This window comes from Myiozetetes cayanensis, unplaced genomic scaffold (assembly GCF_022539395.1).
Source record: "Myiozetetes cayanensis isolate MyiCay16 unplaced genomic scaffold, myiCay2020 scf4, whole genome shotgun sequence".
Classification (NCBI taxonomy): Eukaryota; Metazoa; Chordata; class Aves; order Passeriformes; family Tyrannidae; genus Myiozetetes; species Myiozetetes cayanensis.
Window position 1 is genome coordinate 38,624,150 of NW_026087631.1, and position 27,352 is coordinate 38,651,501.

At 36.6% G+C, this 27,352-nt stretch overlaps 1 protein-coding gene across 1 annotated transcript in view; it reads left to right on the top strand.

Moving 5' to 3' along the window:
* Positions 1 to 27,352, top strand: part of LOC126647476 (guanine nucleotide-binding protein G(q) subunit alpha) — a 128,875-nt gene that overhangs the window by 27,262 nt on the left and 74,261 nt on the right. Inside the window, exon 2 of the mRNA XM_050329775.1 lies at positions 13,599 to 13,783. Coding sequence (XP_050185732.1) covers positions 13,599 to 13,783 — 185 coding nt within the window. The remainder of the gene's footprint in view (positions 1 to 13,598; positions 13,784 to 27,352) is intronic.

Genomic DNA, 27,352 nt, shown 5'->3' on the forward strand with positions numbered 1-27,352 from the left:
AGGCCTATTTATCCAGGGTCTTAAGTGAATTTAGGACTTTCTCTCAGATGAACAAGGATTTATAATGCAAATAACTTACTTAAATGCCAGTGAACAGCATGTGGACTTTATTTCAACGGAAAGCCACATGTCATTTCAGAAGAGATCAGAGCTGTGAGGAAACTCCAGGAGAGAAGGGAGGTGCATCTGCATGGTGAATGCTATTGGCTAGAGTTGATGTTGTTTGAGTAAAACAGTAGTTTGTACTCAAACCCCATCTACTTCATGCATTTCTGGAGATTTCTTCTAATATTGTAAGAGTATCCAGCAAAAGGATACTTTTCTGAGAAGCAGCAAAGCATGTTGATTATCCAAAATTTTCACTGAGTTCTGATTGGTATAATCTTATGTTTTGTATTACCTTTATAAATAGAAACAGTTATTTATTAATCTATGCATTCTTTGTTGACAGTGTGTGTTTAAAGTAAATAAAAAACTAAAATCTAAAAACTTTCAGAGGAGGTAATAATATAGTATATACACAGTTATATAATCAGGTCTCAATAAATATGTACCTTCAACAGCAAAGGTAGTTATAAAGACAATCAACAGTGTCTTATGGAGAGAACATAGGGATCCTGTAGCTGTCCATTTGGGTTCATCTGAGATGTGACTTTGAGCTGCTGAAGTAGCTCAGCTGAGCAGGTCAGTGGCACAGGAGCTGAGCTCAGCCTGGTCAACCTGAAGGTGCATGAGCCGTGCATACTATTTGTGCAACAGTGTGGTGCTCCAGAGTACTGCCTCCTGACTTCTTTTCTGCTGGAGAAGCAGCGCATTAAAATGTTATTCTGTTCAGCCATGCAACAGTGATGTTTTAAGTGGCAGTGCACTGTGCTGTTCAAAATGGAAATGCAAAATGTTGGGAACGGATCCTTTGACCAGTAAAATCTGCCCATTTGTCCCTGGTATCTCTACATACTATTTTCTTAGTGGCCCAGTAGCAGTTTTCATCCCTCACTTCCCCCCAAGTTTTTCAATTTTTCAGTTATTTTCATGAGCGAATGCAGCACCTGAAAAGAATGTTGCATTCCTGTTATCTTGTACTTAGCATGGAATACGTATATGATGTGGTGTATAGAGCTAGCAAGGATGTCCTCTCAGAACCTAGCTATTCAATTTACTTTCTTTTCTCCTTAATAAAAGCAGAGATTTTTTTTTTTTTTTTTTTGTGGAGAATCTAATTATAATTTTTTTAATTATAAAATTGTTCTTTGGTAATATTACCCTTGACCTGATTTCTTAAATTCTGAGTGTGCCAGTGGTATATTTATGTCTGCAGTCTTCATCACTGTGTGTGTGTCTGTATGCACATGAAAGTATGCGGGTATGTGGTTGTTTACATTAAAATAAGCAAGGAACATGACTAAAACATGAATTTGTTCAATTTTTCCTTTATCAATATTATTCAAGTCCTGCTAGATTTGAAATGGTTGAAATTAGAGTTGGACTGTCTTTCCTGAGATACAATAATATAGCAGTTGTGTTGCTCCCATCCAGCTAATACGCTGTCCAGCCCAGGTCCACTCTCCTTGAAGGAGGAAAAAGTGTGCAGGGGGTCCACCTTCATTTTGGAGAAGCTGCTTAATTAGTGTACGGCTCCTTGCAATGGCTGAGAGCACATAAAATGCAAGAGGACATCAAAAAATAAAAAGCTAGTGACTCTCCCCAGGGGAAGTAGCAGTTAAAAAGCACTCCCAAATTAAGGATGATCTGTCATGAGCTGCAGGAAATGTGCCACAGTATCTGGAACTGTGCTTCCCTCTTGATGGATTTGTAATGCAGTAGACTTGAAGCCTGCCTGGATTTCACTCTGTGTGCACACACCCCTGCCCATGTGTGCTGAGAAACAAAAAATTGTGAGCAACAATGAATGTAGGAACAGGGGGAACACAAATCCGATGCTTCAGCCTCACGCAATATTTGAGAGCTGAAAATAAAAATGGAGTAATGTGGTTTTTTTATATTACTGCCATGACAGAGCTCTTTATCATGGTCTGTCAGCTTCACTGGGCTCTGTGAGTGTCTTGAGGGAGAAGAGAGCAAAGAACACTGAACACTGCCTGTAGTAAGGAACAGGTCTTTTGGGGACAGAGTCTCTCAGCTTAATAGCCTCTGAGAAACTTATATGTGAAAGGAGGCTGGTGAGAGGAACAGCCCCGGGGTCTTCACAGCCCTGCATGTCTGTGGGGCAAAGGCCCACCAGAAGGAGCCTTACCCCTGTAGGGGAAGTTGAAAGCACTTCCCAGGGCCACTCATGGCTGCTGATTTGAAAGTGGTGTCTGCATTGGACTTGTCCTTGCGCCCCGCAGCTCACCTCCTTTTTTGTTCTCCCAGCAGCAGTTATGTCTGCTGAGGCTCCTTGTCCTCCCCTGTTTTCTGTTAGGAATTTTCTTTATTCCTTATAAAATGCCTAAGCTTCTCCCACCCCATCTGCCTTCCAATTCAGTGCTGTGATCAGATGGAATGACATGGAGGCCAGCTCCAGATGGAGTAACTGGGTTGGTGCAGCATCTACTGAAATGGATGCTCATCCAAGGAATGGGTATGAGCAGGCCTGAAACCAGGTGGGTGTGGGTTTCAATTGCCACCAGTTCTTCAGTCTCCCTGGAAAAGAAGTATGAACATATCCACTTGGCAGGGGCATAAGGGAAAGGGCTTAAATATGGGAGAAAAATGTTTACTGTAAGACTTTTTTTTTAGCTTACACACCATCAAGACAGTATCGCCTTTATGATCTGACGAACTTTGAGGGTGGATAGGGAGGGAGGACCCCAGGCAAGAGGCTTTTCCTTTTACCTCTAGTCCTGGTGGGGAGCGGTGCTCCCTTCCCCTCCCCCCACCACAGGGGGCTGGCATCCCATGGCCCCCACAGAGACCACAGGATAGGGCAGCAGCAGGCAGGGAGAGCAGGCAGAGAGAGTTTATCGTTCTGGGTAACGACTTAAATAGCTCTTGGGGGGATTACAAGACAACCAGTGGGGATCCAGGAGGTCTTACAAACAGCCAATGACAATAAGGGGTTAACAACCAATAGATGAGCTCTCAGTTGTCTCTTAGACATTCCAAAGGTACAGGTAAGACTAAAGGAACCTTGGGAAGAAGAAAGGTTTACACAAAGAGTTACAAAGCCATTTTGGAAGCATGTTCACTTTAAACAACACTAAAACTTCTACATCCTTTTATATACCGAAAGCATACTACAACAATGATGCTCTCAAGATGTGTTTCCTTGGGAAACCGAGGAAGGTACACAACATGTAATAGAGGTTGTAAGGTGTATTATTAAAAAAATTATTCATTACCCTGGCAGATTCCTTGCTGCAGTCAGTACAGAGCTATGCTTGCAAGACCCTGCACGTTGTTTGTGCTTGTTTGCAGGTAGATGGACTGAAGCAAAAAATATTTTATCCTTTTAGTGCTCAGGTTATATTTGAGACTTGAAAGAAACCTTCTGTATCAAGTCTAGTACTGGCTGTGAATGGACCAGGGAAGCTATGGTATATATCTGCATACCAACATTGGATGTATAATTGCTTTATGTTTCTAATGCAAGTTTGATAATGATAGTGGTAAATTGGCTCTTGTCTAATTACATGTTCATAAACAACTGTCAAGTTAGTTAGTACAGAGGTCATAGAGAGCTCTGAAGCATGAACAGCACAAAAGCACAAGCAGAAGAGATCAAAAGAACAACTTGAGTGTCTTCCTTTGGAGTACATAAACCAACACAGAAAGACCTCAAAAGCTTTGTGGGAAAAACATTATTCTCTACATCTGTAAGAAGAATCAGCATGATTTGCTTTTCTTTCTTACTTCTAAATCATCTAAATCCATATCAAAATGTTCTTTCTTTGTCGTGAATGAAGGATAGATAGGAAGTTTGAAACCAAAGGGGTTTTTTTTCGTTCATTTGGATTTTTCCCCTGAAAGGATTGCTCCATGATATCTAGACTAAAGCTCAGAATCTGAGTGAATATCATACCTGGAAGCAGTGGCCAGCCATTTTTGAGGAGAAAAAGTATCAAAACGCTGCAAAGCATTTGTTGTTCCTAGTATTTAATGTAAAAATAATCATATTTAGTAATATCAAAGATGCTGCTTGACATAAATGTTTGATCATAACAAATGCACTGTTATTCATATGACTTGTTTTCAGTAAAGACATACTTGCACTAATTTTGCTATAGCAAAGCATTTAACTTTGAAGTATTTTCACATTCTAAAAAAGAAAATACTCTACTGTATACTTTCAGCTTCTGGATGGAGCCCTTTTGTATGAGTGATAGGTCAAAAGTTCATATCAGGCTCTCAAAATAGAGCTCATAAACCTAGCATAGGGTATATGCTATTAATAAAAAATCCAAAACCTTTGGAAAGTGTGTTTTCATGCTCTTGTACTTGGTTATTGCTAACATATTGTTAAAAATTAACAAATTACATAACACAATGATTTTTATCAGCAATTCAGATGGATATGTTCTTGTGCATGATAATTTTGTTTGATAATAGAGCATGTCAAGAGATAAAGATTCTCCTTTTGCAGTTTCAGTGATGGTAATTTCGTTTGGGTAGGAGAATCTTAGCCCATGATGTGAGGAACACACAGATGACACAACGAGCTCTGTTGCTGCATTTTAAACATGATGATCTTTTTTTTTTTAAAAGATAGGTATTAAAGTAATAAAGGTATGTTATTACCTCCCATGATAAAAGTAAGCTGTTATAATTTTGAATAGTAACAGTATTTGTCCTTGCTTTTGATTAGTCAAAGTAGTTTATATTGTCCCTGAAATGGTGTCTCTCAGAGTTGCTAGGAACAGGAATTATGTCTGTCCATTCATAATACCTCTAAGTGAAAGAAATTCAAAAGACTTACCATTAAGTAAGTACTTCTTCATTTTATGTATCTTCCTTAATAAAAGTTTACAGCTAACTCAGGCCTCATCTGGCAATGCAGGCAAACTAAGGTCTCATACTGAAATTTAGATCCTGGAGACGTGCAAGGTTATATGGTTTGTTGCAGCCCCCTTCATTTTCGGTCCAACTTATGTGCACCTGTGAATTACCATAGGTGGAATATAAAGAAAGGAAGATTTAAACCCCAAACACAATCATTATCCAATTAGTAGTTAAGTTAGTTTTCACAGAAAATCAAGTGGGGGTCAGCATATTAACCACTATTTTCTTTTAATAAATAGCTTCCAGAAAACATACATGTTGATTTATAGTCAGTTGTATACTGTATTGATCTCAAAGAACATAATAAAATAAAAGCTAAAAGAATAAAAAATAAAGCGTTGGTGAGGAGGATATTGTTTTATTTACCTGGATTTTTGTATTAGGCTTGTCAGTTGGGTGAAAACAACATGCCTCTGGGAACAGTGATCAATTCTGATACTCTTGTGTCTTGAAATCTACTTGTCTGCTTTCCAACACTATATTCTGCCCTCATGTAGTATAAAAAACCCATTTGAAGTTAATTTCCGTACAAGTTTCTAAAGACAGATTTGGCCTTTTCTCTGTGCAGTAATGCTGGTGTTTCCTTCTGGTTTCACTTATATGTTTTCCATGGAAGAACAGCAGACAACAGATTGATTTTAAACAGTTTGCTGTTGGGTTGTGAGTAGCATCAAGAAAATGTTTTTGAGGATGAAACTTGATTTGTGGCGTTTTTTCTGCACAGATGAGCTCTTTAGGCAGAATTTATTGAAGTTACTCCAAACAATATAAACTGAAAATGCAGCACAGACTGTGAAGAGTTGTTTCTCTTCAGGGAGTCACTGGTTTTTCAGAGGGATCTTTTCAAGAGAAGGGAGGAGAAGGTCACGCAGGGTAAGATCCTGTCCTCCTCTGAACCCATTTAGAAGTCTGTGAAATCTCGAGGAATTATTTCTCCTCTGTGAAGGCAACCAGTTTATCTCTTCTCTCACTTTCTTTCCTCTGAATAACACCTAAACAAAAAGATAGCTCTGGTGAAAATTATCTGTTTATAGCTGTAGAAGATAAGGAGGTGGTTCGATTTTGTTTTGTTGCGCGGGAACTTTGGGAGTGGTGGTATTTTTTACTGTTGCTGATTTATTTGATTGTTTTGGTTTGTGGAGTTTTTTTGGTTTGGGTTTTTTTTGTTTGGGTTTGTTTTTTTTTCTGAATTGAAGATGGACAAAGGAGGATGCTGACTTTCAGTACAGTGTGTTTTTATTTTTGTGGCACAAAACTGTATTTGATTAACTGTGTTTCTTGTAAAGGAGTTTGGGAGGTTTTGTTTCGTTAAAAAGCTTGAATTAGTGTTAATTTAAGAAACTGCAGAACATCAGTTGGATTTTATGTTCTAATTCTATCTTCCCAGTCATCAGTAATTCAGTGTCTCAGGCTTTATTGCAGTAGTCACTTGGACTGTTTTAATTGTGCCATTCATACAATGAGGATGAGTATTACTTTTATTTCTACGAGTTCTGTGGCTGCACTTCAGTGACAAACAGAGTTTATTATCTGCTCAAACACAACCACATTACTTTTGTAAGAGGGTTTCTCTGCTGCAGAAAGCATTCAGACTAGCTGTCTACATAGCAGGAAGTGTTCTTTCCCTTTTTTAACAAAGATGGTTAATACAATTTTTATAGTGTAGGGAAAAGGTGAAGCTTTAGTAATATTTTGTAATGGATAATGGTTGTTTGGTTTTTCATAAATATTTAAGACATTCAAGATTATTCTTGAAACAACTCGCTTTGGATTAATGTAGGTGTGTTATGTTACTCATTTGAGGTAATGATCTTCTTTGTAAGTTACTTCATAAAATTCTATCCCTCCTTTCTTGGAAGAAATCTTATCTTGAATGTCTCTTTTGTGTTGTTATCTTAGTAATTCATGAAATGATATTGTGAAGAATATTGATAGTCATCTTAACTACTTGTTTATAAATTACTAAAATGATACTGAGGAAATAATTTAGTGAATGACACAATGATGATTTGATTCATTTCTGGAAAGTAAGTGGAATATGGAGATGTGGACTGTGAACAAAAAAATTAAGATGATTATGTAGTGATTTAAATTAAAGATACTCTGTCACTGGAGCAAACACTTGGCAACAGAATAGTATGTACACTTCTCCGAGGGTTTTTTTTGTAAATGATTTTTAATGTAAAACCTGTACATTGTTGAATCTCAAAGGCCATCACTGGGGCTCTCACCTAACTTGGCTTTTTGTAGTTATTTCCATTCAGTTTTTAACATAGATACAAATCACTGTGCTATTGGTGTAGGAACAGACTTCAGGACACCCTAGCTTCCTTTCTGACTTGTTTTGTTGCCTTGCTTAAACTCCAGATGCTTTCCTGTTCCATAGGCTTTTCCATAACTGTAAATGAAATGCCATTGAAATCTGTCCTAACTTCAAGCAACTTTTGTGAGGTTTAATCTATTAATATTAATTAAGGAGTTAGATAATCACACCAGGAAGATACGACAGTAGACGTGTTCATTTTATGGAAAATATAAATATGCCTACTATCTTCATTATCAGGGCTTATAATATTTCCTTACAGAAATTATTTTCATGTCTCCATATGAGTTGTCATGTTAACTCATGGATATTTTTACGACCAAGATGAAAATGGTCAATTCTAATTATTAATTTATAGTAGTATAAAATGGTTGGAGGTATAGGTTGGCATTAAAGTATCTTTGAAGAGGCATGATACAGTGATACAATATGTCATGGAGATAATACTTTTTGAACAATGGAGAAAAAATTGCAAGGAGTTCTAGCAGTCTTTAGTTAGAAAGGAGCACTGGGCAATAGCTGTACCAGCTTGAAGCTGATGGACAACCCGGTTGTGGCAACTGTTGACAGAGGTGATGGTCAAGGCTTTAGAGGTAACGATTTATTGCAAAAATGTCAGGATGAGGAATGGGCACTCAACCACATTGGATGGACACAGGTCTTGGTTGTGAGAACTTCATTGTTTCAGTGGCCTTGCCACCTTCTTTTGATGGAGAAGAGACACTCTAATTCACTCCAGGGTGAACTGGGGACCTTCACCTCCACCTCAGGGAGTTTTGCTGCACAGTGTTACCAACCCTGTGTCCCTCTCAAGAGTGGCCTTCAACAGTCAGACTGGAACTGCCATTCTAAATGGCAGGACGGACTGGCTTCTTTGCTTTGGCTCTCAGGATGATCTCATGCGTTCCATAATAATGTTTCAACTCATTTGTCACCTGCAAAGCCAAGCCAGTGTAAGGCCTGAATTCTTCAGTTTTATGTTCTTATATAGGCCATACTTGGTTTCAGCAGAAATGCAATCCTGCTGTATTCCACTGCTGGAACAGAAACAAACTTACTTTTTTGTTGTTGTTGTTTTGTCTATCGCTGAATTATTAGTAGCAGAAAGGACATAAAACTCTCTTCCAAGTGAAATACAACTTTATAGTTGAAACCAATTATTTTTCTTCTCATTTGTTACCTCTGTATTACTGTTTTAGCTTTTACTCCTCGTAGGAGTTACTCTGCTATTTAATATCTGATGAGGTTGATTTTTGTACTTGTTTAAAAATCTGTGAGACAGTGTACACAACCAACTACTTTATCTGAGTAAAATGTTTGATGAAACAGTGTGGTTATGGTAGTACTACAAGTTGAAGTATGGTCAGGAGAGTGTCAGGTTTTGCTCAGTCTGTGCAGGATGTTGACTCCACTCTGACCCATGAATCTTCACCTTCCAGGTACTTCTGGGCCTTTTCTACCTCCAAATCCCAAGCTGAAAGCCAGTTTTCTGTAAATGTATACATTACTGATTTAACAGTGTGTAGTAAATTTTTATAGTAACTAACAGGGATTAATGGTTTTCAATGGCTTTTTCTTCCCTTACATATTAAGAATGTGCTTTTCTATCTATTTTGAATATAACATTTCAAACAATAGAATTGTGGGGTTTTTTCTTCCCTTTTCATAGGTCAGACTTGGCAGTAAACACAGAGTTGAGTTCAGTTGAGCAGCATTTCTTTTTTTAATAGTTGCCAGAGTGTAAGTTTCACAGGGAAAAAGATATTGTGTTTCAACATTTTGTAGTTTCATTTTTGCAGGATATGCATCAGGAGGAATAGCAACAATACAATAAATTGTACATGATACGTGAATGTATGTGGGCAAACACATGTGAGGAACTACTCTGTATTTAGGCAACCTGACTTCCTTCTTGGTTCTGCTTTTGGATATAATATTGCTGGGGAGACTTTGGGATGTCTAGTTGTAAAATTCTTACAATTTGAAGAAGAATAATACATTGTCAGAAATTTTCTGGTTGTATGATGTTAATCTCTTACAAGTTTTGATAATCCCCTAAATCACAATTTATTGGGAATTTATGAGTAATTGAGATATTTCTTTACTGTTTTTAGGAGATGGGTTATTTTTTTTTCATTTGTTGGTTAGGTTGATTTTTATCTGGAAGAAAGTTTTAAAAGTCAAAATGACCAACTGCGCTGTGTGCTTGAATCTTCTTTTTTTTTTTTTTTTTTCAGTCACACAATTGAATTCCCTCCAAAGTACCAGACAGGGAATGATATTAGGATCATGGGTTTTTTTTAAAAAAACACATAGTTTTTAAAAGGTAAGAAGGGAGCATGGTAGTGGTATTGTAATTATGATTGAGATTCAGGTACAGTGTGTACCCTTTAGCAGTCTTCTGTCACACCAGAAGTTACTACTTGTCTGTTTTCAGAGAACTGATCCAAGGCTTGACTGATTTGTGTAATGGCAGCCAGCATAAAATTGATCTTAGTATAGTTTTATCCCCTATTGGTCCATTCTGCTGATCTGCTGCATTGCCATTTCACTTTGTTCTCTTCTTGTAGCAGGTAGAGGTATGATGGTGGGATGATGACGGTGGAAGCAGTGGTTAGCAGAGACCATAAGGCATTCCCATCCATTTAGGACATGTATATTTTTTTCTTACTTGTTTGCAAGTTTTCTTCTTTTCACTAGGTAAACAGGCCCACTCAAAAGTCCTGTTCAGGGTGTTATCCAGTGTTGATTTTGTTTATTATGGTGAGTAGGTAAAATTTTAGGCATATATTGCCAAGATGTATTTCTTAACTTGTTCTGTAATGAATGGCTGAGGCTGTGTAAAGCATAGGTTGGTGGCGTATAAGTCAATATCTTGATCTTTTTATCATGCCAGTCATGGGGTTTTGAAGTTGAAAATTATATAAAACCAATCAAATCTAGGTTTGGTTCAGCGCTGTAAGAGTGACAGTTTAAAGTCACACTCTACACGAGGAATAACGTTGTAATACAATTGCAGCTTTCCTTAGCTAACCCTGGTAACTGATGATGCCAAATTCACCCCCACTTCTCTAGTAAATAGCATTGCTTCTTTTCTTTTTTTTTTTCTTTTCTGTTTTTTTTCATTTGGGGAGAAGTATGTGAGCAAATCTCTTTTTAGTGCATTCTCTGGAAATTTTCCATAATTTCCTTTTTTCCCAGGTTACTTTTCACGCTCTGCCCCTGCGCATATGACACACTGCGCAGCTGAGGAGGACTAGGAATGTTTTGTTGCCAGTAGTTTAGCTAGAAAATTAGTCTGTGGGCAGACACACGTAGTTTTAAGCATTGACCTGTAAGAGACAGACTTTTGAGGTGGCCTTCAAAAGGAAAGCTAGATATCATTTTCATATATGTATGGATAGTTAAACGTATTTTATGTGTGTATACCTTAGATAGTTTTACATACATATATATGGCTATACATGTGTATATAAAATATATGTATATATATATAATTTGTGTGTATCTGTCTTAGATCTCCGTGTATAATTTGTTACTGTTTTTTTGTCTGACAGTGTCTGAGTACAGTGACATCCAATTACAGAACCACAGAGATGAATGAGATGCAGATTTAAATTTTAGATTCTTCTTTGGATTTTAATTTGGTTTTCCTACATTTTATGGTAGTTGTAGACTCACTTTCAAGGTGCAACTAATCTGAAATACTTTCTTCTCTAATAAAGTATTAAAAAAATTGGAAGCATGTTCTTTCTATTTCTACGATAAATTTTTATTTGGAGATTTTTGAAGGAACACAAATTCCCATGTGAAAAAGTGTTAAAACTAAAACTGGAAGTCACTTGTTATTCCACTGATTCAGAGGTGTTGGGTGGAAATTATTTTCTTATGTATTAGTTAAAACAGAACTTCTGTTAGAAGAGTTAAGCATGTCCAAAAGGCGTCTGAAATACTGTTCTGTGTTTTATAGGCTCATATTGAACAGATTTTTTTTTTTTTACTAAATGACGTATCTTGCAAAAAAGGTGGACAGTATTACAGAATTAATAAAAAATATAAGGTATAGCACTTTATTTCACTTCACATATAAGGATGTGACTGTTTCATAGATTTCAGAAAAAGAGAATAACTGTGGTAGTCTTAAGAGTGGCCTAAAGTAATTTTTTACAATGTAATAGTTCTGTATTTTCTAGGTTTGTAATTTTGTGCAATCTTAAGGGAAGTAATGTTTTCTCTCCGCTGCAATCTATCAGTTGCAGAAGTGTAAAGATTTCACCTCTGATTCTGATGAACTGGAAGACAGGCAATTATCATTGACCCAGGATGGCCCATACTACATCACCCATTCTGCAGAGACTTGTGCCTGGTTAGCATGAGTTGCTTGAGTTGCGTGGGGCGAGTCGTGGCTGGTGGCTGGGCAGTGCCCTGAAGAGGTGGCCTGGCCACCTAATGCTGCAGTGTACCCTGTGAAGGCTGAGGATGGAAGCAGGCTTGGTCTCACTTTTCAACCTCAGAGCATGTTCTTCTTCATTAAATTAGTAACAACCACTTTCTCCCTAGAGAAAGTAAATTTGGGCAGTATTGGGTTGTTCCGTGTGGAGATGAGAAGGCTCCAGAGAGATCTTCTAGCAGCCTTTCAGTTCCTCGAGGGGGCCTGCGAGAAAGCTGCGGAAGGACTTTTGACAAGGACAAGTAATGATAGGGCAAAGAGGAATGGCTTTAAACTGGAAGAGGATAGGTTTAGATTAGATATTAGGGAGAAATTCTTTACATATGAAGGTGGTGAGACACTGGCACAGATCGTCCAGAGAAGTTGTGGCTGCCCCATCCCTGGAAGTGTTCGAGGCCATGTTGGATGGGACTCTGAGCAAGCTGGTGTAGTGGGAGCTGTCACTGCCCATGGCAGGGGGGTTGGAACTACCTGATCATTAAGGTCCATTCTAACCCAAACCATTCTGTGATTTTATAGTGTGTAATATCATGCTTGATCTTCTGGGAATGTGTGTGTAAGGAAAACTTACGTTAGTAGTTTGTTTTATCTGTCCAGGAATTGGGAGTGAAGGTTTCAAAATTATGCTCTTGGTAAAGGCTTAGATTTGCAGTGTATGCTATCTCAGAAATAGTTAAGAGTTGCTCCTTTAACCTTGCACGTGCACTGCTGTGAAACACACTTTTCTGAGAAGCACCTAAAACATAATCTAAGGGGCATATACAGCTGCCTTTGTCCTGGGATATGACTATTATGGTATGAGGCATGAAAGCTTTACAGAAATGATTAAAATAAAGCTGAAGCTGAAAGTCTGTGAAAAACACAGCACTGAGCAATGTGTTTTGTTTTCTGCAGGCTGAGTAGCTTGGGTGAATGCAGGGTTTATGTGGCTGTGCAGATTCAACTCCTCCTCTTAAGCAAACACATGGATAATATAGATAAGCTCTTGTAGTTACAGATGAGCTTGCTGAATTGGAGCAAAGGAAAAATGTGTTTTGTAACCTTTGTGAAGTTTCCATCAAGCAGATCTTAACTTCTAAGTTGACAAATAGTCATATTTCATTAATAAACTACTTTTAGTACAAAGTACAAAGACCTGAAAAAAAAATAAATGGAAGGAATGACTGCCTGTTAATGAATCTGAGCCAAATTTTGACAGTGATTTCACACATTTCTGAGATTGAAGTTTACAGGGCTTTGATTGTTACAATACTTGCTTAAAAAAAACCAAAAATCCAAAAAACCCCAACCCAACTACACACCCCCAAACAAAACAAGTAAAAAACCAACAAACCCAACGAAACAAAAAAAAACCCACCAAACAAATAAAATTAAATTAATAAATAACCAAACCAAAATACAGATGTGTCTATACCAATAGATTACTGTACTGTCCTGAGAGATGACCTAAGAAGATTTCTTTTCCCCTTAGTCCCTGAATTTTTGTGATAAAATGTCTGATAGCAGTTACATGAGTTTAGAGCTTTTGAACAATTACATCTTTAAGAATGGAAGCTTTTTAGATATGCAGTCATATATAATATATACTATGTATATTTTGGAATTTTGTTTTGCTCATTAGTTTAGTTGTTAAATTAAAATGCAAATTTTAATTCAGTTGTTCTTCAGTTGCTACTGATGCTGCTGTTCGACACTAAACTGGTCCTTGTAGTTACGTTGCAAGCACCACTTGACACTGTTCAGCCCTGCACTAAGCTGTCAGCATTGTGCAAAAAGGTCATGTATGTGTCCAGTGGGTAAAGCATATCCTTCTTATTTGTCTTTCAGGCACAGGAGAGAGTGGCAAAAGCACATTTATCAAGCAGATGAGAATCATTCATGGATCAGGTTACTCTGATGAAGACAAAAGGGGCTTTACAAAACTGGTGTACCAGAATATATTTACAGCAATGCAGGCCATGATCAAGGCCATGGATACCCTCAAAATCCCATACAAGTGTGAAAATAACAAGGTGAGATTTTTGTTTATTTCTGTAGCTGAAGCTTTTCCTCTTTTTATTTTAGGAAATATACTGAAGGTCTCAAATGACACATCACAGAAGTGATACTCAAAGCTCAGAAGAAAAGGGCATCTTCCTGTCCTTCATTTAGTTCTCTGCCCTTCTTTCTACTTTTACAACACAAATATGCTGCTTTTAACAAGAGACCTCTGTTAAGATGCCTGAGGGGGCTTGTCACAGAACAGAGGTTTAATGGCAGGCTGCAGTTAGACTTTAGTAACTCTTGTCTTTTCCTCCTAGGCCATGCTCTGGTTAGAGCACAGTTTAACTATTCTTGTGATCTGTAGCAGAACTTTACTGCTTAAGGGTTCCACCTTACAAGTGGAAAAAATACAAATTATTAAAAACATAGGTGGTGATATCTTTTTGTGTGTGAACAGAAGGTGAAATTAAATTTTCTGCACAAGATCTTAAACCAGTCGAATTCTTCTGAGATTGATCCTGTTACTGTGATGTGAAAGGACAAAATACATTTGAAATGTTTGGAAGGTTCATCTCTGACTGGCCTGGCTTTTTCCACTTTTTCTTCATGTTTATGTTTTAATAGTAAGATAACCAAAATAGTTTAAGCATTCCCTGATAGAGAGTGAAATGCTTAATATATACTTGAATATGTGGTTACATGGCTGTGTCTCTCAATATCTCGAAATCACAGTATTTGGTCAGATTGAAAGGGATCACAGTGAGTCGTCTGCTCCAACCTCCCTGTTCAACCAGGGACTATTTGATAACAGTTCCTGGGAACTTGTTCTCATTTTGACTGTTGATCCATTATCAGCAGCTTTGTCAAATGAATTTAAGATCTTTCACTAGTGGAGGACTCACATATCTTTCAATCTTTTCCAAGAGTATTTAATAATTATTTCGTAATCCTGGATGAAAGTAGTACTTTCTCTGATTAATTATTCAAAGATTCTTTTATTCTAATACTTTTTTTTTTTAATATGAGAAACCAACAAGAAGCAGTGACATTTACAATAAAGAGATAAGTTTCCATTAACTGGGAGAGAATGAAATAAACTTAGGTTAAGATTAAAATCGTTTTGTGTTTGTATATATAAAGTTTAATTATTAGAATTGATCTGCTGTATGTGTTTTAAGACAACTGATTTAGAAGTAGGAAAGATAAAGGTTACCAGGTTAAAGACGCGTTTTTTCGTTTGCATTTGCTGAAGTCATTGCAGATCGTCATTTTTTGTTGGTGATGAAATGTTGCAATAACAAGAGTCTCGCAGGAGCCTGGGTTTATGCAGTGAGAAGTCAGGAGGATCCCATGTGTCAAAATCCATATTGTTAACCTTCGTTAATGGTGGCTGGGTTTTTTTTGTGTATATAAAACAAACTGAAAAACTTTTTTAAGTGATAAGACTCTTGGCTGTTGAACTTCCTAGTCTAACTGTATGTAACCGGAGCTATCTGTTTTCCCCTCATCCTTCACAAATCAAAATCAAATATGTAATTAGTATGAAAAAGAAAAGTGTATTTCCATGTGTATTTCAGCCTTTTGACTTCATGTTCTTGCTGTACGTAATGCAAAAAGCATGCTGACCTGAAAAGTTAGTTGATCTTAAAGGACAATTTTTCTTCAAAACTGGTATTGATTGTCGCTTTACCTTAATATCTGGAAGTCTTAATTGTAGGTTATGATTTTTTTCCTTGCATTACATTACAGAGTATATTGTTGTTTATTTATTTTTAAGAGGTGCTTAGTTTATGTAGTGTTTTTACGTAGTTGAGTTAGTCAGGTACGTTTGGCATAGCTGTATACACATGGCCAGAATTGTCCACTTTCTCTACATAAAAATTGCTTTCCTGAAAGTAGTAGTCAGCTTTGTGTTCAGCTCCTTCACAGGCATTCCCATCAGTTGCTAGTAGGGCTACATGCAGAGTAAAATAGAAGTCACAAACTAACAGGCTCTCAAAGCAATCCCTGTACAAATTCCTTCTGAAACACAGGAAAACCCAAACTTGCTACAGCTTTGTGCCTGAATAGAGACAATTGTGGTCTGCTACACTTTGGCTTTGTATGCAAGGTCACTTTACTTTAAGCATGAACACCAATCGGCTGGTAAATGTGCTCCTTCTTTTTTTAAAGGCTGTTGAAAACAAACCCATTAGTCTAAGAGTCCAGAAAACACAGGAAGGGCACTTCCTATTAATTTGAATCTCCTATTAGGAAGTCCTATCTCTGGAGAGAATATCTCAAAGTTTGAGTAACAGCGTATTTTTAGCACAGTAGCTGTTGTGCACAGTAGTTTAGAAAATTGCAGGTCAAGCTGGTATTGATGTGGTTGGGCCGAAAGAAAAATGACCCTTTCTTCATCAAATTCCTTATGTTCTGCAATTTCAGGGCTATAGTAGAAATGCTTTTCTCTTACTGTACCAATTTTTATACTTTTAACCATGAATTAATAAAGTTGAAGTGTTTTAAGTCTCTGAATGCTTCTGCAATTTGCAATGCCCTTGGATCAAGAAATTGGTTAACTCTAGGCAGCCGTGGTTTTTTTGTGTGGTGTACAACATCACAGGATTTAGGTTGGAGTATTTTAATATAATCAATGTAGCAAGAGATGAATTTTAAGTTTAGCCAAGTTAGTTCTTGTGGAATTGTGTTTGGCTTCATAGTCACCAGTGTAACTAAAGAGGCAGAGACTGAATTGTATTGTCCTATATTATAATAATCTAGACTGTTTTGAAAGATTTATTATTGGAATAGTGAAGGTCAATGGAGAAATTTAACTATTTGTGTTTAGAAGTTCTGATATCTCAGAACTGATCATAGAGTATTATAACATAGGAGACATTTCTTTTTTTGTGTTTAAACTTCAGAATGTGAGCTCTTCTGAGGTTTAAGATAATGGGTGAGGGTGATCTCTTCTCTTAGGAATTTGTCTTTCATAGGAAATACTTTTTAGTTTTGTTTTGAGTAAATTTTACTGTGCTTCCATTACTTATTTTTTAACTAGAAGTTGTGAAGTTTCCATATGGCTTTTGAATGTTAGAATAACAAGTATTTTATGAAATAGGAAAACACTAGTTTTGATAGAAACATTTACAAGCAGTTCTGAAAATTGCCTGTCTGTGCAAAATTTTGTGCATGTACAAAACTAACTCATGTTACTTATGCATGTATTCAAATTCACTTTTTTAAAAAAGTTAAACACAGGTTTATGCTTTTTGCAGTGTCTTTTTAGACAAATACATCTACCACTATACTAAATACCAGCTACCACTGTTGTCATGTACTACCCCTTTTCATGTAACTTCCAAAAGACAAGTTGCCTCTGTTCCAGCAGACAGTATCAGGAAAGTGTCACTCCATGGTGATTAACAGGCAGGAAACCTTACTTGAATCCCATTCCCTTAATTTCCTGTGAGGCGACTTAAATATTCATGTGCAATAGAACTAATGTTAATAGTAGTAGCTGAACAGGCTACAGGAAAGTTTTTAAAGATGCTGGAAAGATAAAAGGAGGTTTTATTGTAGACCTAGACACTGTAAAGTTTCTAAGAGTGTTTTCTGCAGAAATTGGTTCTGTATTTATGCCTGTTCCCTTTGGAAAATATATTGCAGTAATAATAAACAGATACGGGAAATGCTTTCAAAGTCCAAAATTTTGCTGGCATTATGTAAAGTCCACATTTACTGTGTTATCTTGTTTCTTCTATGTCAGACAGATCTGTTGGAGCAAACTAATAATATTACAGACAGAAGTGGGAGAACAGGAGAGGGTATGGAATCAGATTGCATAAGTTTTTGTCTTGGGTAAACATCTTAGGGGTGTTAAGTTTTCTAGATCTCTTGGTGAAATTTGGTGTTGAACAAACATATGTTGGAGGAAAGGGCCTCCTATGGACACGTCATCTAATACAGAGCGTGTGAACAACTGAATCAAGAGCAGTAGTATGCTCTGGGAGGGTATGTTTTTCAGTTGGGGGTGGTGGTGTTCTGTAAAAAAGCGCAAGAATGATGTTCTTGGGATGGTGAAATGAAATGCTTATTGGTTTGGAGTATGGATAATCAAGTGGCTCTTCAAGCAGATGGAGAAACCTGAATGGTACTTGGTTAGTATTTAAGGTCTCTCAGGTGTTCTTCTCCAGGCGCTCAAAACCAAAGTAAAGTTACTCAATGAATAGGAGTCTTGCAGAAGAGTTAAATTCTTCCAAGAAAGGGAGCTCTATATGCATTATTTTCACAAGAAATAGGTTGCTGCAGTCAGATAATCTGGAAAAACATAGAGGAGATTTAAAGTATCATGGTCCTTTAACCACCCATAGGATAAAGGAACTGAAGATAGCTGTTGTTTTTTTTTTTTTTCCCCCAGGGGCTATAATATGAGAGAAAGCCCATCTCACTGATAGCTCCTGTGAGGACATTGATCAGTGAGCTTTAGGGATTCCAATATAACCATGAGCATGCTTTGTAAAGAGTCCTTCATGAGGACTTTGACAATCCTACCTAGATAGCAGCCTCTCCTCAGCTGTCTTTCTCATCTTTTTATCAGTCTCCTTCTCTCATTTGCTCTTCTCATTCCCTGCTTTTTTGGCACCCCATATACATTTGACCTCAGCACATCTTTATCTGCTTACTATCATTTTTCTTATTTTCTGCTGGTTTTCTCCTCCCTCTTTATATTTGAATAAACTGTTAAAGCAAATAAAAAGCCCCCATACAAGTAGTGATTTACATTCCTGTTCTCTTTCTCATTTGCTTGGTCCTTGCTTAGAGCAGAGGTCTGTTGCTTTTATCTGTTTTGCTCTAATGGATTAGTAAATTGGTGGTTTCCTCTGTTATGTCCTGCTTAACTGTTTCATACTTCATCCCAAAAGAAGCATGTTTTAGCTATTTTTCCAAGTGTGTAGGAAAAATGATTATGTCTTAGAAGTAAGCTAGACAAGCAGGGTTGAATGTTCCCACGAAGAGCTGAGCATATCTTTATTTAAAGTAAACACATGGGTAAATGAACCCTTCCTTTCTCCACTTAAATAGCAGGTAATTTCACTGATATGAAGTGAGGAAACTGTCAGATTGCTGTTCAACGTAAGTCTGAAAACTAAGTTCTAGCTACTCTTTTTGCAGTGCAAAAAGATTTTTTCCTTCCTTTTTTAATATTTCAGTTTAGATGAAGTTCTTTATATTTTTAAATATGACATTTTAAATTATTAACTGCCCTTTGCTAACGAGAAGTGGTAAGACATAGACAAATCACTCATGTAAGGCGTGATGGCCATGTTTTATCTTTACAGTTCCATTCCTTTACTGTTTCTGCTAATGTGAAGAACGAATGGGTGTTAATATTGTAGGCAGATTATTGTAGATTTTGTGATCACTCACACACTGGATAAAAGACCATAAGTTTAGGAAAGCAGGCTTCTACTATTTTTTTTAATTAATTAGTTTCTTTCTGAGTATTTTACTAAAGATATGTTGGTCTTTTTATTATTTTGCTTGCACAGTGTATTGTGTGTCTGAAAGGAGATGTTTGTGTGTGTTCTCTGACCATGAAAATGTGAAATACGTATGGCAACTTTTTTGTATGTAATAGGAATGTGGCATGTATTTTAAGGTAATGAGATTGTGTACTCTGGAAATGGTTCCAACTTTCTCCATGGTTAACAACCATTATATAAATATGGGTATTTATGCAATGTAATTTTATAGAGAAAATATATAATCATATGTAAGCATTTCCTAGAGGAAAGTATTTAAAAGTAATAGCATCCTAATTATTTAATTAATTTCTACAGAAGATAGGCTAGAGTTATCTAGCATTTATTTATAAAATAATTTCAGATTGAAATATTTTTGTCATATTTTCCTCTGAAACTTTCTAGTAATATTTCTTTCCCACAGTAAACTTCATTGAAGAATTCAGATCCAGTTGTGTTGTAGTTATATTATGGTGAATGAGTAGAAGTTATTGATTTCTTCATTGTAATTTCTAGTAATGCACAAGTTGTCCGACATGAGATTTGCTGCAATGGACCATGTTTTTCTCCAGGTTTTGTCCATGTCTTGTTCAGTTTGTGCTTCCTGTATGATAAAAATTGTAACATCTGAGATGCAAATAGGTATTACCTTATAATAAAATTCAGCTTTGATTTGGCAAAAGAGTTGTTTAAAAAAAAATCAAAACACAACCCACCCTACCCTTCCTCTCGCCACCCCCTCTTTTTGTTTGGTTGGTTGGTTTTGTTTCTCAAGTATAATTTGGTTTGTATTGTGGGATGTATTGCCCAATAGAGGTATTCAAACTTCAGTCTGATCATATGCCTACCTGTTTTCAGGATATGGGCCTGTGTAGCTCTACTCTTAGACTTTGTATTCACTTTGGGTGATTGCATAAAGTTGAGTAATGAGGCAAGAATCCAGTGTATTGCTTCTGGAAGAGTAAGCTAAGGCATTAGTCATGTTGCGTTGTGTTTTTTTTAACAGCTTTATAACAAAAAACCACAAGGTTTTGTTTGCATGCTTCCTCCTTGGCAAAAAACTGTACAGATCTTGACTGCAAATTGTTTAATACTGTGGTGGACCAAAGATAGTGGGTAGGTAAGATAATCCTTTGTTATGAGCAGGTCACTTCTGTGAACTGTCTCAAGTATGACAAAGAGAGCTGAATATTGGGTTGGAGGGGTGGTAACTAACAAGACTGTTTAACTGTCACATGTCTTTCCTTTTCATTAGTCCTGTCAAGTATAAGAGTTTATGAGTCTTGACTGGGGCAGGTGATACTGTGGAAAAGGTTTTTTCTAGTTAAGGTTGTTTCTGATGATGATTTTCTATTTCTCTTAATGGGCCAGAGTTAAAATCTGGCTTATTGTTTAATTGTTAATCTTCTAAGCCAATTTGTAATATAATTTACTAATAGGTTTTACCTCACTCACTCATATTCCCGTGGAATCAAGTAAAACTGATTTCTGGGACAGAATATTTTTGAGAAACTTTTAATGTATGTTTTTATATTATTCCTTCGACCCTGTGCATTTTTTAAAGCTGCTCTCATTCGAAGTCTGGATTAAAAAAATACTTTTTGAAAACTGAAATAGTTTGTAGTAAAGCTTTAATTATTTTTTCTTACAACCATAGAACTTTATGGATTTTCTTTAGTTATTTTTTCCTCCTTCTCTTCTTTTACTTTCTCTGTCACTCCAGCTTTTAAATACTGCCTTGACCTTTGAAAAGTTGAAAGAGTAATGATGAAGGATTGAAAATAAAGCCATTCAAAACAGTGTAAAAACATACCAGATATTATAAGTTCTGTTGCAGGCAGTAGCCTGCAAATAAAAGAAGGGCACAGGATAAAATGAAATGTGATGACATTTTTCCAGAATATTTTGTGGATATTTTAATTTAGCTGTGAAGTAAGAATTTAGAGACGGAATTAACTTCAATACTTATTCTTGATGTAGGTAGTATAAAATGGACTTTTCTTAAAGAAAGTTGGAGTTGTCTAATTCAAACTTGCTGATAAAGGAAGGTGTTGAAGAATATGTATGAAAAAATTGAGGAATGCACGAATAGACACATCTTCTCAGAAGCTGCAGAAGAGCCTACATGCTGAGATCAGTGAAGCATTTCTGAGAGAACACAGATTGTGCAGGTGGTATTTGAGGTATGGTCAGGAAGGTTCTAAGGACCCATTTGTGATTTAGAGGGCGTATGTCTATTTTTTTAGGCTTGTTAGTTTTTAAAAGCGTGTTCTTCTAGAATTTATGTGATGGTACTGTGTTGTGAATAGTTCCTTTACTGGTTGCAAAACGAGTCTTCCCATTCTTTTGAAAACGTCTAAACACCTGTTGGCGTTTTCCCAAGCTGAGTCTTGGAATTTTTTTAATTTCACCTGTGGGTAGTTGTAGTGCTACTGATCAGGAAAACAAATTGTGTGACCTCATTGTTAGATTCATCATGAAAGGCCCTGTTTTAAACAAAACCTTTGTTTGCGGGGCAATATTTATAAATAAAACCATCCTAATCAGAGAGGGGCATGACAGTACAGCCTTGTAGCTCATGTCCTTCTTGTGTGATAAACAATGACTTGCACTGGGTGCCCTGGCTGTAGCAGTGTACTCATTCACTGCATTGCAAAATGTTTTAAACAGCAACTCCCTGCTGTGTTTTAGAATTTAATTAATTTTTCCTCATATCTGCTTCAGAAAAGAAATGTGCATTTTCGAGAAGTAGATTTTTGAGAATCTAATATTAATGACGGGGAGGAGCTATAGCTTGCTCACTCACTAGTTTCATCGTTTCCTGGTTCCAGTGGTGTGTGTGCTCTTACTGGTATGTTTCTGCCTATCTGTCCGTTTTTGGACACTCTAGAGCTTTTGTGGTCTTCCTGTAGAGCTTCCTGTGCACTGCTGTCTGATGATACCATGTGAATCAGCAATGTGGGTGGTGCTTCGCTTTTCTGACAAATAAAAAAACTACAATGACAATGTTTTTAATTTTTCTTCATTGAAGTCAGTGCTATTCAGAGTTACATTTTAAAATCACATTGGGATGAATTTCTGTGATCCACTAGGTCTTTTTCAATTTATCGTCTGTCAGCTAGGATATGCAATAGAAAACAACCTGTTATGAACCCATCCCAGACAGATGTTGTAGCTGTCTGGTTGTAGTGAAACATAAAATGCAATCAAATTCTGACATTCCAACATTTTAATGCAATTTTTCATTGTGTCCTTCATTACTTGTCCAAAGTACACAAGAATTAGATTTTACAAATGCTTCCCTCTTGGGAAAGGGATGAAAATTAGATTATTAGGGACATAGTTGATACATAGGCTGAGTAGTCAAGAACCTTACTTTTTAAAGTAAGTGTTAGTCCCTGGAGAGAGTTTTGTTTAGTAATGCTTCTCCAGTGTTCAGACGGTCTCGTTATTCTTTGAACAAGACATAGTTATATCTCAACAGGGTATTAAATAATTTTTTTTTCCTAGACAACTTTTTTTTTCTTCCATTTTATATTAGGCAATTAGATCTGTTTCCTTGTGTTAAGGTTTGTGTTTCTTTTATTTTTTTCTTTCACCTCGGATATTCGCCCTCTCAGATTTTGTGCAATTGTAATCTACTGAAGAGTGTAAGAGGAGGATGATAAATGAGACCTGTTACACTGCTGTGGTTTGTGCCTGGTTCCCATATTCCTTTTGAAATTCTTGATTTTCTGGAAGCTGATGCATTTCTCAGAGACTCTTTGTTTTCTCCAGCAGCAAGGGTCATGGAAGTAATCAAATGGATCAGTATTTGACACAGCTTCATACAGCTGGACAAAATGTGGTTAAGATGGCTGTGGAATACAGACTTCCTGATATAGTTGTGTCTTACAGCACCTACTTGGCAGGCACAGGTTTATATTAGCTGCAGAGTTCTAGGGAATTTTACTACAGTGCTTGTTAAAAATAAATATTTCCAAGGGGCTGAGGAACTAAATGGAAAACAATGCCATAAGTTTGGGTCTGTAGTTGACAGCACTGCACAATACAGACACCCCTGCTGCATGATACATGAAAAGAAGAGACAGTAACTATCTCATCCTTACAATGAGCAGAAATGTAATGCATGCTTTCACTGTGAAGGAATTTTGTCTTAGAAACTGGAGTTTGAAAGGCTGAGTAAAAATGTGCTTAACCATAACCATACCACACCCAAAATTCAGACATCTGTATTCTCCTAATTATGCCTCCCTACATCAGCAGATGAGTCTAAGGAAAGAAACAATGATAAATCTCCACTGTTAAAATACGTATGCCAGCACTGGTGTCATTTTTAGGTAAAATCAGTAAGTGAACTAAGTATTTTCCTCTGTACTTCATAGAATTCTTTTTCCTCAGCACAACCAATTATAGAAAAAGGGAAAGGCTCACACATATTAAAATAAGTCTTCTTCTTTGAGGGAATATTTTCATTCAAAGTGTTAGTCGTACTGTACTGTCTTTCGTTTTACAGCATCATGCTATGCGGAGACCTGTACTCTTAGACACCAATAGTTAGGCTTGAAATATTAATAACTAGGCCTTAAAGTGAAGAACAGTGCTCCTTTGGTTCACCATGAGCTACAATCTCTTTGAGATAGGTTCTCACACGTCTGGTGAGCTGCAGTAGGTTGTAGGGACATGGCTTCAATCCCTGTCACTTTCATTGTCTCATATGGCCCTGAAAATGTCAGATTTACCACAAGCATTAAAGCTAAGAGCCTAAATATGGATATTGGGTAATATCCCACAGCATTTAAATTAACATTAATGTTACTTACTTCAAAGATAGAAAGAAGATTTAAGGCAAATGAATTTGAGTATGGTGATTGCCTGTTTTTTCTTCCCCTTTTTGACCTGTGAATGAAACAAAACTTTCCTACCTTTATAACATCATTTTACCAAAGTGTTAATCATTACTAGTTTGGTGAAATTCTGTATTGTGGATATGAAACAGCACTGATTTAACTACAATTAAACTTGTAATTAAGGCAATTTGTAAAGAATTTACCTTCAAAAATAATTGTGCTGTAATACTTGCTATGTAAAAAGCTGGAAGAGAAATGCTAGCTTCAGCAAATGCGGTTCAAGGCAAGCAGCAGTAAATTTCTTTCAGTGTGACAAGACTAGTGCTACCTCTTCTGACATCAGTTCTTTCAAATAGTTAAAAACAAACTCTCTACTCTTTGCTGTATATGTCTGACAGCATTTTAAAGCTGTTTTTAATAGGTTGCTAATTGTACTAGCAGTTTCTAGACACAGGGAGGGGCTTTTGATGTCTAAGCTGCTAATTCCGCTTTCAGCAATTCCCTCTCTCTTACTTTTTTTTTAGGGTTAACCAGTCTGACTTCTGTGAGAAGTTGTAACAAGTTAATCCTAATTTTGGAAATTGCAGGATTATGCATAGTCAGTTTGTAGTACACAAATGCTAATGCTTTCTGTCATCACTGTGGTTTTTTCCCCTGCACTACCACCTCTGGTCTTTTTAATGCTCACATCTGCTTTTTGACCTTCCACTATCACTGTCTAAATGATATGAAAACAGAAAGATAGGTATTTGCAAATGATTATAAGTCAGGCATAACAATTAGGAAGGCAAATAATGATTGTAAGAAAACAAAAACAAAACCCCACAAAAAAACCACATCAGCCAAACAGATACAAATCCACAATGGGCAGTACTTCTGTTTTTAAAGTCTTGGTAACACCCACTGAATATCTGCTGAAGAAGGAGAGGTGGTATTTTCTAATTTATTTGTCATATATCCTAAAGGTGCTAGACTGGAATTTCTCGAACTCCCCTTTGAAAGGTGATGGCGTTGTCAGTCCTGCTCAAGGTAGAGGAGTAGCCTTTATTTCTGAAAGGTTCTGTGTATATTTTCCCTTTATGGCTCTCTGAGGTTCTCCTCCTTAAGAACTCTAGAAGAACAACAGTTCTGCTTTTCATACTTCCCTTAAGCATTAGCAGCAAAAAAAATAATGGTGAGGTTGATAGTGAACTTGTTAATACCTTATGTTGGTATTGAAGCTGTGAACAACAGCACAAGCAACTTAGGTTTCTGGCCACTAACTCAGGAAGACAATGTTTTAATATGCATATGAGTCACACTTGTTATCTCTGTAAATAGAAAAGGAGGAGGCAAGCAAAGCAGTAATACTTCACTTAGACCTTAAGTTATTCATGAAATAGCCTTGAAAACTCAACCAAAACAAAAGGGAGTCAGGGAAGTGGCTGATAGTTGTTATAAAGCAAGCAGGTTTTCACCTTGGTATATGAGCATTTATATAAATTGTGAGGTACAGTCATTCAGGGATTGGGGGTAGGGAGGCTGCTTCATTGTTCCCCTGATGCAATTGCTTTTACAACAGAACTAGGCAGTGCAGCTGTGTCTGCCTAGTGTGTTGTTCGTGTCAATGAAACTGCTTCTCTTCTTAACTACTTTACACACAGTGTAAACACAGTAGGCAGATGCTTTATCAAAAAAGGATGTTTCATCAGTTACCTCCTTAGTTCTGTCTTTCTATGAGCTCTGTGTGTGCCCTGTTTTAGATTCACATAAGGTTTTAGGCACCAGGTTCTTCTCATTTTAGTGAGAAGTGGGGAACCCTAAAATCAGAAGTAGTGTTTTCAGTCTGGACTCTGGTATTTGTGATACTGATGTAAGAGGCCCTAATGAGGAGAGAAAGGCAGTGAGCTGTGAGAGCATCAGGTGTGACACGGCACTGAAGGGCTTCACTGCAGCAGTCTAGTTTTTTACTTCTTAGCTTGCCAACAATATCAGTCATGGCAAAACCAGGCAGAGAACATAAATACTTCATACCAAGCAGTCATTATGCTGTAGTAACATAACTGTCTTAATAACTGAGATGAATGATCATGTAGTCACTTATTAGGGTAAGGTTTGTCTCAGTGGCTTTGGAGAACTGTACTGTTCCTTTATTATCCTGTTTTACTAACACTAATTAATAGTATTCTTATTTTTGGCTTTATTAGTACAGACACTCGTGGGTTTTTAAAAGGGGATGGGATACTGATGTTCTTTCCTAAAAAGTTAAAAGTTATTTTGAAAAATTAATTTTGAAATCTATCAGTGATTGTGTATCTTCTGATAAAAAGTTTTATGACAATATTTTTTTCCACACTGCTTAAAATCATTTTGTTTAAAGTAATTTTGGAACAGACTGGATAAAACCATGCCAATTCTAAATTATCTGTGCTAAAATAACTTTATGTTAACTTGTTTCAGTATTAAATAAAAAAAAAAATCCAACATCTTGGATAATATCAGTTGAAAGCATAGAGAAAGCTTTCAGCACTGTATGCTGTATTAGAAAGAGATTAATAAAAATAAAGTTAGAATCAAATTCCAGTTGATGTAAAAAGCAATGTTGGGCTACACAGGAAAATTCATAAATTACACATACCAAAATCTTCATATATTGGAGCATACATGATTTGTAGTAATGCTTAGGAATTTATTAGTAAATGTTCAGGAAATAAGAGGAAAAAATAATTAGTTCATATTAATAAAGGCATAAAATTCAGGAGAAAAATTAAAAAAATTTTAACTTCTGCACAATTCAGTAACTGCATGCACTAAACTTCAGTTCAGAGTCTCATGAAAAGAAATGTAGTGTGTATTACCCTGTTTTGAAATGCAGTTTTGTGTGTATTACTCTGTTTTGAAAAGAGAAAAAGAGGGTGAAGGGTATAATTAGAAAACTCATAGGAGTTTTTGGCTTTATACTGTACAGTACAACTTCATACAGTTGTGTCACTAGAAGTTGTTCCCCATCTCCTGTCCCCGGACACAGTTTTGGAAGCTGGATTGTTTATAGATAATATAGGAACCAAGATAAACTGAGCAGCACCTTGCAAGATCTTTGAAGGCTACAGGGGAAGATGGTGAGAAGGCAAGAGGAAGTACCTGGAGCAATTGAAAATATGTGAAACAGTGTAAGGGAATAATAGAGGGGAAAAGTAGAGGTTGCAAAAATATGGTAATTGCAATTGTATAGCAGCGTAGGATCCAGTAGGTAATTTTAACT